At 40.5% G+C, this 13,091-nt stretch overlaps 1 protein-coding gene across 1 annotated transcript; it reads left to right on the forward strand.

Moving 5' to 3' along the window:
- Positions 1 to 1,335: 1,335 nt before the first annotated feature.
- Positions 1,336 to 13,025, forward strand: oxsr1a (oxidative stress responsive kinase 1a). The gene is made up of 17 exons (XM_074688480.1): positions 1,336 to 1,541; positions 2,672 to 2,784; positions 4,332 to 4,440; positions 5,386 to 5,527; positions 6,250 to 6,305; positions 6,451 to 6,560; positions 6,668 to 6,769; positions 6,934 to 7,067; positions 7,163 to 7,211; positions 7,313 to 7,378; positions 7,547 to 7,669; positions 8,016 to 8,051; positions 8,212 to 8,361; positions 9,088 to 9,193; positions 9,274 to 9,342; positions 9,706 to 9,770; positions 9,891 to 13,025. Exons 1-17 carry the CDS (start codon positions 1,472 to 1,474, stop codon positions 9,963 to 9,965), a joined length of 1,575 nt encoding a protein of 524 aa, XP_074544581.1. The 5' UTR covers positions 1,336 to 1,471; the 3' UTR covers positions 9,966 to 13,025.
- Positions 13,026 to 13,091: the final 66 nt, after the last annotated feature.

The following is a 13,091-nucleotide window of genomic DNA, read 5'->3' on the forward strand; positions in this document are numbered from 1 at the left end:
AAAGTTCAAGTTTAAAGAATTTGTAGTTTTCTTGATAATGTTGTATTCCTGCTGCCATGCTGCCTTATTAATAGACTCTTCTTTTAGATCAAATTATTTTACCGTTTACTTTTAACTTCTCCAAATCTAACAGTAAAATTAAAACTTTAAAAGATTTTACCACACTGCTAAACACACATGAAGCAGAAAAAATGTATTAAATGTCCTGATTAAATTATCCAGCAGAGAACTTTAATAATTGGCAGCAAGAAGTTTAACTTTATCTTCCTTTCAAGTTGAAGTGAACTACACATTACAGCCATTTAGAAACGATACAAGGCCAGTGAGGTTTCCCCCATCATGCTTTTTCACTTAACCCATATTCCTCACAGCACTCTGATTACTTTAAGTGAGTCCACCTGTGCCTGGCTGGAGCTCCTGATTAATGTGTTTTCCCAGTAACTGAAGTAAATCTGTGATGTTATTTTTGATTGTGCTCTGGATTTTATATGTGTGTTTATACTTGATTTTGTTTTTTACTTTGAAATGATTAGTTACTTGGTTTTGTGTCATGTTTACATGGAGTCTGATTCTCTGAGTGATATACTTGGAGAGATTGTTGCTGGTACAGCCTGCTGTGAGCATCAGGATTTTTCCCGTTTTTGATCCCTCAGTTGTTGTTTTTCATTGATTTTCCTGGCTCTTGCTTTATATATTTATCATTTTTTGATTATTAAAACATAAACTTCACATGAAGTTAACTGCTGACTTTTTTTTCTTTTTTCTTTCTTTCTTTCTTTCTTTCTTTCTTTCTTTCTTTCTTTCTTTCTTTCTTTATTTATTTATTTTACATTTTTTGCTTCATTCAGAGCTTTACAAGGAATCCCTGTTTTAGGTAGTATTACAAGGTTTCATTCAACAATAGCCATTCTGCAAAAAAGAATACCCCTATAATATTTCATACTCTGGTCACTCCTTGTGGTATTTCTCATTGCCCATCAAATCCAGAATAAGACTAAGCATGTAATGAAAAAATAAGCTTCATAAGGCCCACACTTGTAATCGCATAAGCGCCCTCTAACGGGTTTACAGTGCACAAAAGTTGCAGCGTTAAGTATTTGCCGTCTTAAGAAAAGTGTTAACGATACCATTTAGGTAAATACCATAACCTCATGTCTAATTTATATTCTATTACTGTGTTCTGTCACTCTAATGGTCTCTTTTCAGCGTTTTTGGACATTTTTCAAACATTTCTCAGAATTAGCCACACTCAAGATGGTGGCTTCTCTTACCCACTTACCACCGAGCTTATACGTCATACGCTGCGTCAGTCGCGCGTAAAGTTGTGTTGACAGGAACGGTAGGAGTTGTCAGCGGAACAGCGGCAGCCTGCATCAGCGGAGCCGAATGGAGTAACCACAAAGATATAATTCCAGACAGAATATCTGCTCTTATTTAGAAGCACTGTTCACACAGTTCATACGGCGAAAACATGGCTGACGACCAGGCCTCTCAACCGTGGACAATCGACAGGGATGACTACGAGCTCAATGAGGTGATAGGTGAGTAGCTTAGCTCGCTAAAGTTAGCAGCCTAGCCTCCCCTGTTTCTGCAGCGGTGTCGGCTGCCAACTAGCATTGCATGTCTGTAGCTTAGCAGAAGGCCAATTACAACCCACAGCTATATGGTAGGAAGGTTACAAGCCATGCAGACTGTGTCTAAGCCAAATTAATTAATGCTATCTGCTTGTCGGCGAGCTAAAGCAACTTACTCCTTAGCAAGTTAGCACAAAGCTAAAGAGCTAGCTTGCTAATGGCAGCCTTCAGTGCGTGAAGATTCGTCAGTTGCTGGAGAGGGTGGTGCTCCTTTGCTGAGGTATGACACGGATTATGGAGAGCCATTCATACTTTACTCTAGTCTCGAGAACGTGACTCATGACTCTGAACAATAGAGTTGCAATAATGAGGTTATTACCTGCACTAATCCACAAAATTGATGCTTCTTACTGCATTAGTGTTAAATACTACAACCGACCTTAAGAGCACAGACAGCATCATGAATAGACCTTTCATTTTAAGTTGCTAGACTTTATAACAATAAACAAAAGCTAACAGCAAGTAGAAGACATATACAATGACTTCAGTGCCTTGAAATTACAGAGTGTTTAAGATCACTCTGTGAAAAAAAATCTTCTTGCACTTAATGGCAGCACCTGTGGACCGATAACTTTAGCACTTTGTCACACTAAGGTTTCCTCTTCTGTCTAAATTCTTGCTTGTGTTGTGTTGTGAGTTTGCTTTGGAAAAATATCTCTTAAATGAAATTGTGGTATAATATGCCTAAGAAGGCTGTTTAAAGAATTCGATACCCGGCATGTTAAAAAGGCAGGGCCTGGGACTTTAAAGAGGAATAGGTGAATTTGGTGAAATCTTTTCATGCTGTCTTTTCCCAGTGAAAAATCAGGCTGCTGCATTTTTCATAAAGGAACTGACCTAAACCGAGGCATAGAAATGTGTAAGCCATATACAGCCACTGATAATAAACGAGTTTCCACTCAAGGTTAGCGTAAATATTTCACCCCTCCTCAGGCTGCAAACAAAAACAAAGTGAGTACTCAAAGCAGTTCTCATAAACCAAAAGGCTTCTCTGTTCCTATTCTGATCTAATCTCCCTTTAACATTGTTTTCCTCAGGCAGCGGAGCCACGGCAGTTGTCCAGGCAGCATATTGCAAGCCCAGAAAGGAGAAGGTGGCGATCAAACGCATCAACCTGGAAAAGTGTCAAACTAGCATGGATGAGCTTCTGGTAAGAAACTGTTGTGATGTTTGAGGCCAGTGTCTGCATCACCAGATGTTATTTATGTGCGTGTCTGTTGTGTTCTGTTAGTGTTGTGGCTTTGAAGTGTTAGACCAGGACAGATCAAACACATTACAGTACAACCATTGAGGGCTGTAGCTTGAAATCAAGAATATGTATTATTACAAGAAATAAACAATATGTGTTTGACCACCGACATACAAGTTGGGTTTTTTTTACTTTAAAAAGTTAGAGCACTTCAGGCTGAATGTTTGAATGTATGGACGGTGATATCTGAAGAAAATGAGTTAAGTTGAAGTTTGAGATGTAAGTTAACAAAAACCTGGTAAAAGGATGAAGCTTCCTACACACCTCTTCACTTTTTCCACAGCTCAGTATCATTATGTTGTCAGACTGAATCAGCCAGTCTTTTGTTACAACAGTCAAAGGTGTCCAAATGATAATACCACTCTTCAATATTTTATGTCTTATTCTCAACAGATTCTTGTATCAACTTCTGAAAACTTCTTCACATGTCTAACATTTTAGTCATAAAGATTTTTGAGGTGTTGGATTATTCCTGAACCTTGCAACCCTTAGAGAAAATGATCAAACATTTATAAAATCTATCATAATACTGCTTGCCCTGTAGTTTAAACAAACCTGCAAAAGCTATGTAATAACTGAATGAGGTCACTGTTTAAACTGATGACATCATTAAAAACAAGATAAGTTGTGTCAGGAGATGATGGTAGAAATAACAATTCTCACAGGCCACAACCACACTCAGATTCCAGCACCTGCAGCAGGTGAGATCCAGGCTGAAGTTAGTTTCTATAATCACTCTGACAGACACTTGAAATGAGTGATACCGCAGCTCGAGTTTAAGTTAGTAAAAATCATGAATTACAGAGGAAATGTTTGTTTTCTTTAACTTTGTAGTAAGATAACTTCACTATCCCAATTAATCGAGGATAATGCCTCTTTGTTTTATCAATTTCAAAAAATGCTGACCCTTTAAGTATAATAAATCACCTCAGGACACAGTTACTGCAAAACATACCACAGCCACAATGCTTTAAAGAGCTTTTTCACACAAGTTTTGTCTTGACATCGTATATTTGAAGGTGTCTGCCCCCTTGAAATATTTCATCTTCTCTCTCCCTTGGCATCCAGTCTTTATGTAATGTATTAAGGGCCTTAACTCACCTTTGTTTGCTGTTCAGGTTTAAGATGTCCTGGCTTGGCGGCTCAGTGGTGATGTAACTCAGGTTTTTCTCTGTCTGGACTCAGACAGGCACTTCTTGTCCATGGTTTAGGATTGTGAGGATTTTCAGCAAGGAGGAAATGAAGATAGTATGCCTCTCTCATTCAACCTGCACTTAGAGTACGATTCTATTAGGTCCTCATTCTATCAGAAGGTCACATCGTACCCCAGATCTACGCTGCGGCTTATGACCTAAAGTGTGTTTTAAATATTTAGTTTGTGCTTTGTGCGGCTGCACTATTTCACCGCTGTGGGTGACTTTGTGTTTTCTTTTCTCCTGTCGTTGCAGAAAGAGATTCAGGCCATGAGCCAGTGCCACCATCCAAACATTGTGTCTTACTATACCTCCTTTGTGGTGAAGGACGAGCTGTGGCTGGTGATGAAGCTGCTCAGTGGTGGTAAGTTCTGAAGTATTTACAATAACTTTGCTTCACACTTCTCAGGGCATAGTTTTAAGTTTAAATTTGCTAGATTTTGACTTTGTTTGTGTAACTCCTTGTTTTTTAATCTGAGGTAATGTCTAAAGTGAGGGTTGGTCACCAGGGATCCAGTCCATAGCTTGATGAAGTGGTAGCTTGTGTTAGTTCAAGCCACCATGGGCTGTATTTCAGTCTTACAATTTTTGTGGTTACATTTTCTTATCGTTTCTGTGTCAGCTGTTGCTGCTTTGTTACTAGACAAATGATACACAAGACTATAAACAGGTTTGAGTCTGTACCCTGAAAATGCTTTGTCACTCAGCAGCCTGCTTCCTAATTTAAATGAGGTGAAGGGGAAGTTTAAAATCATGATTGCGCAGGAGATCAGCCAAATAAGCTGTAAACAATGAGGTAAAAACCAGCGGGCTGAAACCATTAACAGACTCAATTAGAAGAACAGTTTGAGTGATGCTCTTTTGTGTTTTTATCTATTTGAAGGAAGGGATACAGAAAACTCAGGAATTCTTGAGACAAACATAGATTGTAGTGGGGAAAAAGACAGTTCTGCTGACCAAGTGGAAGCTGATAAAAAAAAAAAACTTTTTTCAGATTTACACCATTAATATACCCATGAAATAAAGCTGAGTTGGATATGGAAGTATGAAACAAGAACAATGACTTTTCTTATTTTTCAGTCATGCTAAAACATTTCATCTGCAGAAATGTATCTTTTACCCTCATTGTGTTTGTATACTTCTCGCAACTCGCAGCAGTTTCCAGGAAAACTTCCCTCTACGATCCAAATTTTTCAAAAGCAAAAAGTGCAACAGAAAATGTTACCCTAACAGTGTAAGCTGACTTTAGCATTTGGTGCTGATCTGTGCTCTTAGCTGCTCTTGTGACAAACCTCTACCTCTTGCTCAGGCTCCGTGTTGGACATCATCAAGCATATCATCTCTCGTGGAGAGCACAAGAACGGGGTGCTGGATGAGGCCAGCATCGCCACCATCCTGAAAGAGGTCTTAGAGGGTCTGGAGTACCTTCACAAAAATGGGCAGATCCATCGGTGAGTTCATTAACAGACTGCAGAGCAAACTTTTTTTACGACTTCATAATGTGTTTGTGTGCTTTGAGTGCTCTTAATCAATGTATCCCATCATCCAATGCTGTCTCATCGTCTCACTCTGAGCCTTTCATCTCTGCATACAAGCATGTGGCTTCAGCTAGACCTCACTCCTTCAATATTTAATACAGTGAAAATGCATAATGTAGGAGGTTTGTTTTACATAAAAGTCCCTCCCAGGAACACTGAACCACTGCTGAGCAGACGGCCTCTTAATATCCTCTCTGACATGCTGAACAGCACGTGTAGATGTTTGAAATAAACTCACTCATAGATTTCCAAAGATGGCTTCTTTGGAAATGTCAGTTAAGAGTCTTTTAATTTAAAATCATTTAGATGACCTGAGTGGACATGATTCAGCTGACTGAAGCAGCAGCTGACTGAGATCCAACGCTGATGCTAACTCACTTATGCCTCATTAGAAAAGGGAGCGTGAGATGGTCGGGCCCAGGTTGATCCACTCCTGTTCTTTGTGCCGTGTTTGCTCTCTGTGTGTGCAAACAGAAATCAGGTGGATTAATTTGAAGCAGATCATAGGTGCAGCTTTAACTTGTTTGTGTGCAGAAGTGATGAATGAACAGCCTAACCACTCCTCTGCTGGTGCAGTGACTGACTAATGGCGTCTTTATTGTTTTTGCTTTAATGCTCCTTCTCCTTGTTCACAGGGATCTGAAAGCTGGAAATATTCTTCTCGGGGACGATGGCTCAGTGCAGATCGCTGGTACAGCGTTTCAGATTTCTCTCTATCTCTGTTGTGGTTTTACTTCCTACTGGAGACACTCTTGATTTATGTGTTTTGAAGTTCTGGTTCATTTTTCCTCATATTTTTTTCTGTGTCACACCCTCAAAACAAACACCCTCTGCAGACTTTGGTGTGAGTGCCTTTCTAGCAGCAGGAGGAGACATGACCAGGAATAAGGTTCGCAAGACGTTTGTGGGGACGCCGTGCTGGATGGCCCCTGAGGTCATGGAGCAGGTGGGGGTCTTGTGATGTAGATGGCGTCTCTTCCCCTCAGTGTTCTTCTTAAATTAGTCACAATTCTTTTATAAAAACAGGATCTAAATATTTTTTTCAATCCTCAGGTCCGTGGCTACGACTTCAAAGCTGACATCTGGAGTTTTGGGATAACAGCCATTGAACTGGCCACTGGGGCTGCACCGTATCACAAATACCCACCCATGAAGGTAAGTGTGTGTGAGCGTGCTCACTGCCTCTTCTGAAACTGCAAAAAACCACACAACTTCAGCACAAACTGAGAGCGTTCAAAGGGTTTCTCTTTGCTCCCTTCAACAGAAGTGTCCACAGTTTTTGATTCTGTCTGTCACTGTGTTTGTGTGTGTGTTTTTAGGTGCTGATGCTGACTTTGCAGAACGACCCACCTTGTCTGGAGACAGGGATCACAGACAAGGAGATGGTGAAGAAGTACGGCAAGTCGTTCAGAAAGATGCTGTCCATGTGTTTACAGAAAGATCCAGAAAAAAGGTCAGCTGCTGGAGTTGTGCTTGTTTTGCTTTCTGTAAGATTCTCTGGTTGTGCAATGGATATAATGAAGAGCCTTGTGTCCTGTTGCTATTTAGGCCAACTGCTGCTGAGTTGCTGAAGCATAAATTCTTCACGAAAGCCAAAGTAAGCCATACTCAACTTCAGTGAAACTAAAGTTAACAGATATCGTAATGGTCAGAGAAAATCTTATGGATCCTGGTGTGGGTGTTTTCTTGTCATTTTAGAACAACGAGTATTTGGAGGAGAGGCTCTTAAACAAAGGTCCAACAATGTCAGAGCGATCCAAAAAGGTTTGAGTCATTCCTCGTACAATATAAAGTCACACTTACGCATCTTAGTGTCCATAATTTTGTTTTATTTCTGATCTGCTCTCTGCTCTCACCTGTGTTTCTAAAAGTAGAAGATCAAGTGAGTCAGTCAATGTGAAGTTCCTTTTTATAAGTTTACATGATGTGTAGGTGCGTCGTGTTCCTGGCTCAAGTGGGCGTCTTCACAAGACAGAGGATGGAGGGTGGGAGTGGAGTGACGATGAGCTCGATGAAGAGAGCGAGGAGGGCAAAGCTGCAGTGGCGGCCCTGCGGGTGAGGATTTGCATGTCGGTTTTCTCTAAAGGGCTTTAATTTTGTATTTGTCAGACTCGCCTTCATTCCCAGTGGAGGGCGCTGTTGGACTGAGGCATGCAGGATGGTTTATTCACAATGACCGTCTACTCAGGGATGTGGGTTGTCCGTAGCTTAAAGACTTGTTTTGGGGTCTTGGTGAAGGATTTTATTGTCTGTTCTCTTAACTGTGATTCCAGTCCTGTGTTTTAAGTCAACTTTGTCCAATTCGTTTAATCCTGTAACGCTCCATCAGTCCATATGTTGGGGGAATAAAAGGAGAATTGCATGTTTTTAATCCTGGAAATCTGTCATGTCCATTCTGCAGTCCCCCAGAGTGAAGGATGGGTCCCAGAATCTGGAGGTGAGTCCGTTTGTAGTGGACATGACCTGGAAACTTTGATTCATCTTAATGTCTGAACAGATTGATCTGCATGACGTGTCCTGTGTGTGTCCTCTGTTCTTCCATTCATGAAGCTTTCAAAACACCTTCTGATTAATTTTTACAAACTGGTATCTCGTAGCTCTTCCCAGCAGCAGATAGCTCCTCAGGAAGTCTGCAGCCCCCTGCTGTGGCACATGAGAGGCCTGCTAACGTGGGCCAGACAGGAGAGGATGCTCCTCCACAGGGTACCGCTCAGACAGCGAGCCCTTCACATGCACCCACTGCTCAGGTAAAAAGAGAAAACAAGGACACAAGCAGGAGGGTCTGTTTTTGACCAGGTGTATATAAATATGTTCTTGGCATGTTGAGTTTTGATCATAGACTGTTAAAACAGGCGTTAGTGGGTGGCATGTGATGTCACTCAGCACTTGCTGCACCACCTCCAAGAAAGGCCTGCACACCTCCTATCCTAACAACAGAGGGAGAGCTAACAGAAGAATACAACTGAGTTTAGAGTCCAACTTTTTGAACTTTCATTGCATGTTATGTGTAAGCTCCTTGTGCTCAGCTGCACTTCCATAGTCACAATCACACTCATTATGTTGTGACCTGCTTTAATATTATGATCTTCATCTTTAAGAGCTGTCCTGTGATAAAGTCAGTCTATCAGATTCAGAGATTAATGAGCGTGTGGAGACCAGAGCCTTACTGTAGACGACAGAAACTTTCAAGTTAAAACTGTAACGATTTAATGAGCGGTAACTCAGCCTCTTTTACCACCGATTGAAGAGGGGCTGTGGTTGTGTGACTTACAGGAACATAGTCCCTCTTGTGTTGTCACTGATGTCATGGGAGGAACACCTGGTGTAAAGACATGAACTGAGTGCCTGCAGAAATGAAGAGAGTGGAGTTTAACATGTTTTCTCTGCTGTTCACTCTAAACTGAGGAGTTGTTTACACTGACAGTTTCTCTATCACGCAGATGTAAAGTCACTTCTCCTCTGTGCTTCTGTAGGATCCAGCTGCAGCCAACGCCAGTGTTCCCATAAGCCTCGTCCTGAGACTGAGGAATCTCAAGAAGGAACTCAATGACATCCGGTTTGAGTTCATGTCTGGCAGAGGTGCGGCTCTTCTAAAGTTTTTTCTTTATTGTCATGTGCCTGTGAATCTGCCTCGGGTATAAATCTACGTCTGTCCTCAGATTCTGCTGATGGAGTTTCTCAGGAGCTGGTCTCAGCTGGTCTGGTGGACGGGAGGGACTTAGTCATTGGTAAGTAAGACGTGAAAACTGTTTCATTGGAGGTTACCTGAATGAAGTCTTTACTTCAGACTTACTTGAGGAAGGACGTCATACATCAGAGTGAACTTTAACTGGTGAATTCAAGAAGCTTTATCATTACTTTATGTTCTTGAGTCAAAGTGTGGTTCTCTGAAGTCTGACTGTATGCAGAATGCAGAGCTCCACGTGTAATTGATCAGTCATCCTTGCAAAGTTCACTTTTAATGTTGACATCAGAAGTAAGAGGCAGAGTGTGTGTTGTTAAAAAGGAGTCTTTTACGGTTGTTTTACGGTTTCACTGTGCACACTGATGATCTCTCCATCTCTTCTCACTCTCTTCTATCTTTTATCCAGTTGCTGCCAACTTGCAAAAGATTGTTGATGATCCTCAAAATCACAAAAATGTGACTTTTAAATTGGTGAGTACACCGTCAAAAGCATGCATGTATAAATACAATGGGAATCTCCCACATCATAGAGTTTATTTTTATGTTTTGAATGTTTTTTCTGTGGTAAGTTATAATTTTTTGTATCTTCAGGCCTCTGGCGTGGAGGAGTCTGAAATTCCTGACGATGTTAAGCTCATTGGTTTTGCGCAGCTCAGCATCAGTTAAGTGGAGCGGAGCCAGAAACAAAGGACAGAAACTAATGGTATTGCACAGCTGCATTGTAGTCTATTCCAAGAAACCACTACTGCCAAAGACAGAGGGAGGAAGACAACGATGAAGAAGAGGAGGAGATGTGAGGCTGGCAGGAGTGTGACACTACTGCAGGATGCATGAGGACCACATAGAGGAGGGGCTGAGTTCATCACAGGAATCACACTTGAAATGTTTACAGTGCGCTTAAACAGTAAACCGGAGAGGAGATGCAATCAACTATATCAACTCCTAATTTCTTTAATTTCCTTCCTCTTCATTCATAAGCACAATCCAAACCATGTCCTGCCAGTACTGGAAGTGATTGCCTTTTTTTTCTTTTTAATTCAACTGTGCCACATAACTCCAGAGTACCGTGCCACCTGTATTTGGCACTTTATGCTACACTGAAATTAAGAAGTGTAAATTCAGCCTTAGTTAGTCAAATTATAGGTTTACTAAATTGAGTGATTTTAGGTGTATTTTCTATACGCCTATCCAATAAATCTACGAAAGTTTCCTTTAACTCCCAAACTTACAGACATGCTGTAGCAAAGTTTTAGTTTTATAACCCTTCAATTCAGAGATTTACTACAAAAATAAAACAAGATGACCAGAGTTTTGTACGAGGCAGCCCAGAGTTGTAGTGTGGTGGTTTTGTTGAAACATTACCAAAGAGTGGAGGCTCTGACTGCGCTGCTGAAATCATTCCAACATACACAACAGTGACAGCTCTGTCCCGTAACTGCAGTTTAAACTCATTGTTTTAAGGCTTTTGTTGTCACAGTTTTAGACCTGCCTATTATTCTCGTACTATGCAATAGGTTGTTTTTTTTCTCACCATATGTGACCACTGGTTTCTGGTGTCTGATAGTTTTTCTCTTTGGTTGAATGAAACCGTTTCTTTGTGTTTGCGCCTCAGTAAGAGCTCATGAAGTGCTGAAAGATAATTTATTTTCATTTTGAAAGTAAAAAACCAACACACAGACACGGGTTATGATTGCTGTTTTTACCTCTCACAGAGAGTATGAGAGGTGTTTTTGCCTGTTTGCTGTTAGAGATCTGACACCTGGGAAGAATCCTGAATGCTGGTGATGATTGTGGAGTCTGTGAGAGCTGCTCGTGTTTCAGGCTGATGTGAAATTCAGCTTCTGCTGAGGTGTGAACACAAAAACTGGTAAAGTCTCCAAATTGAGGAAAGCTTAAAGGAGAAGTTCATTTTAATCAGGGGAAACATTCAGTGGTTTCAGAGAGAGCTTTGGTTTGATTTGTTGAGGTTGACTGTGTCTGACTCTACCCAACACAACAGAGGTAAATGTCATTTTGTTTGAAGCCATGCTGTCAGGGATACAAACTGTGTTCTGACAACTCAAAAACTATGATTTATGCCATGAATATTTTTTTGACTTTCTTTCATCAAGTTCCCCAAGTGGGTACAAATTTATCATCAGCTCGGTGTTGATTTGGTCTGGTGTGTCCACCTAAACCAAGACTGTGAGCATGGTCACCTTCAAACCTACTAGTCATCAACAAGGTGTCACCGTGAGCATGTTTGCATGCTAATGCTAGCATGTAGCTTAACACACTGCTGTTCTGGAGCATGACTGCGGACTAGTCAGTGCTTGGTACGTGCAAATCTGTAAATTTTATTTGAGAAAGCTAACGTTCCAGGAAATCAAGAGACTGACTCCAGATCTGTGAAAGTAATTGTGTTTTATAGGTAATCTTAAGTACTTTATGCTGTGTTTTAAAAGAAATCAAACCCAAATTGCTAAAATGCCAAGGGTTTTTTTGTTTTGTTTTGTTTTGTTTAATGTCAATACTTAAGAAGATGGCTTGTAATTGATATTTGCAAAATCAACATGAATGCATGCTAACACCAATATTGGGATCACTTAACACTTTACCTTCAGAACATCAGCATCTAGCACAGTCAGTATGAAAATGCATGATGAGGTTAGTCAGTTCAATGTTCTGCAGGATCAAAGTTCATTGTCACAGAGCTGTGAGCACGAAGTAGCATCACTAAACTTCATTTACCTCTGTTGTGTGATGACAGGGCAGCATGTGGATTCATCAAACCTCAGCTCATAAAGCCGAAGCTGCTTCCTGATACCACTGAAGGTGAATTCGGCATATATTTGGTGAATTAACCCTTTAATCTCTCTCCAGAAGCCAGTCTTTAGTTGATTTTCTGTCACTTGGTTAGCTGTTTTAATCGTACTGTAGTCCGTTTGCTTTTGAAACACCCACCAATGAATCACTGTTGTCACTCCCTGCGTAGCTGTGTGGTTGTTTTGTACCACGTGCAAAGGGCTGTGAAAGAGCTCCTAGTTCAGGTACTCATGTAAATGGTGTATGTACAGATGTTGTATATGTACGTATGATGGCAACTCCATGCACTGTCACACAAACACCATGAGGTTTGTATGTAATGATGTAGATGCATTGACTCTTCAAGTGTACATGTCGGATAAAAGGAACATTTTACTTGTAAATATTGATGACAGATTGATACCGATTGAGACTCCTCATGTTCAGTAGACAGAGTTGAATTTGTTTTGTAGTGTTTTCCACTGTTTGGCCTTTTGTCAGAGCATCACTAACCATGCAAAAATGTGTTCAATTGGCACCTTATTGATCTGCTAACATTTCTTTTTCATTTCATGGGGCTTGTAACCACACACTCTGTGCTTTGATGTCATGTTTGCTTTTGTTCTTCACCTCTCAAACCTGTCCAGAGCTCATGGATGAAATGCTGTTTTTAAAAGAAAGGTGACACAGGTGACACTTCCCTCTCCCTGCGTGTGTGTGTGTGTGATGTGGTGATTGAGCATTGAAGGCTTGGAGCTGAAACTCACTTAGGTTTTTCTAAATTTCTTTCCCTTTTATTGTTTACTCAAAGAAAAGCCTCACTCAGCCTCTTGAAGAGGTTGTGAATGATTAGTATTAATTTAATCATTGATTGGCAACTACATTTTTCTTTTTTAAAGTTTTTTTTTTTACAGATCATTACATATATTTTTAAAATATGATTAATTATAAAATATGTACATCAACAAATGCATAATTTGAGGTGGAATATTTGTGATATTCAAAAAG

This window comes from Halichoeres trimaculatus, unplaced genomic scaffold (assembly GCF_033239565.1).
Source record: "Halichoeres trimaculatus isolate MK-OKI-2021-1 unplaced genomic scaffold, fHalTri1.1 fHalTri1_scaffold_15, whole genome shotgun sequence".
Taxonomy (NCBI): Eukaryota; Metazoa; Chordata; class Actinopteri; order Labriformes; family Labridae; genus Halichoeres; species Halichoeres trimaculatus.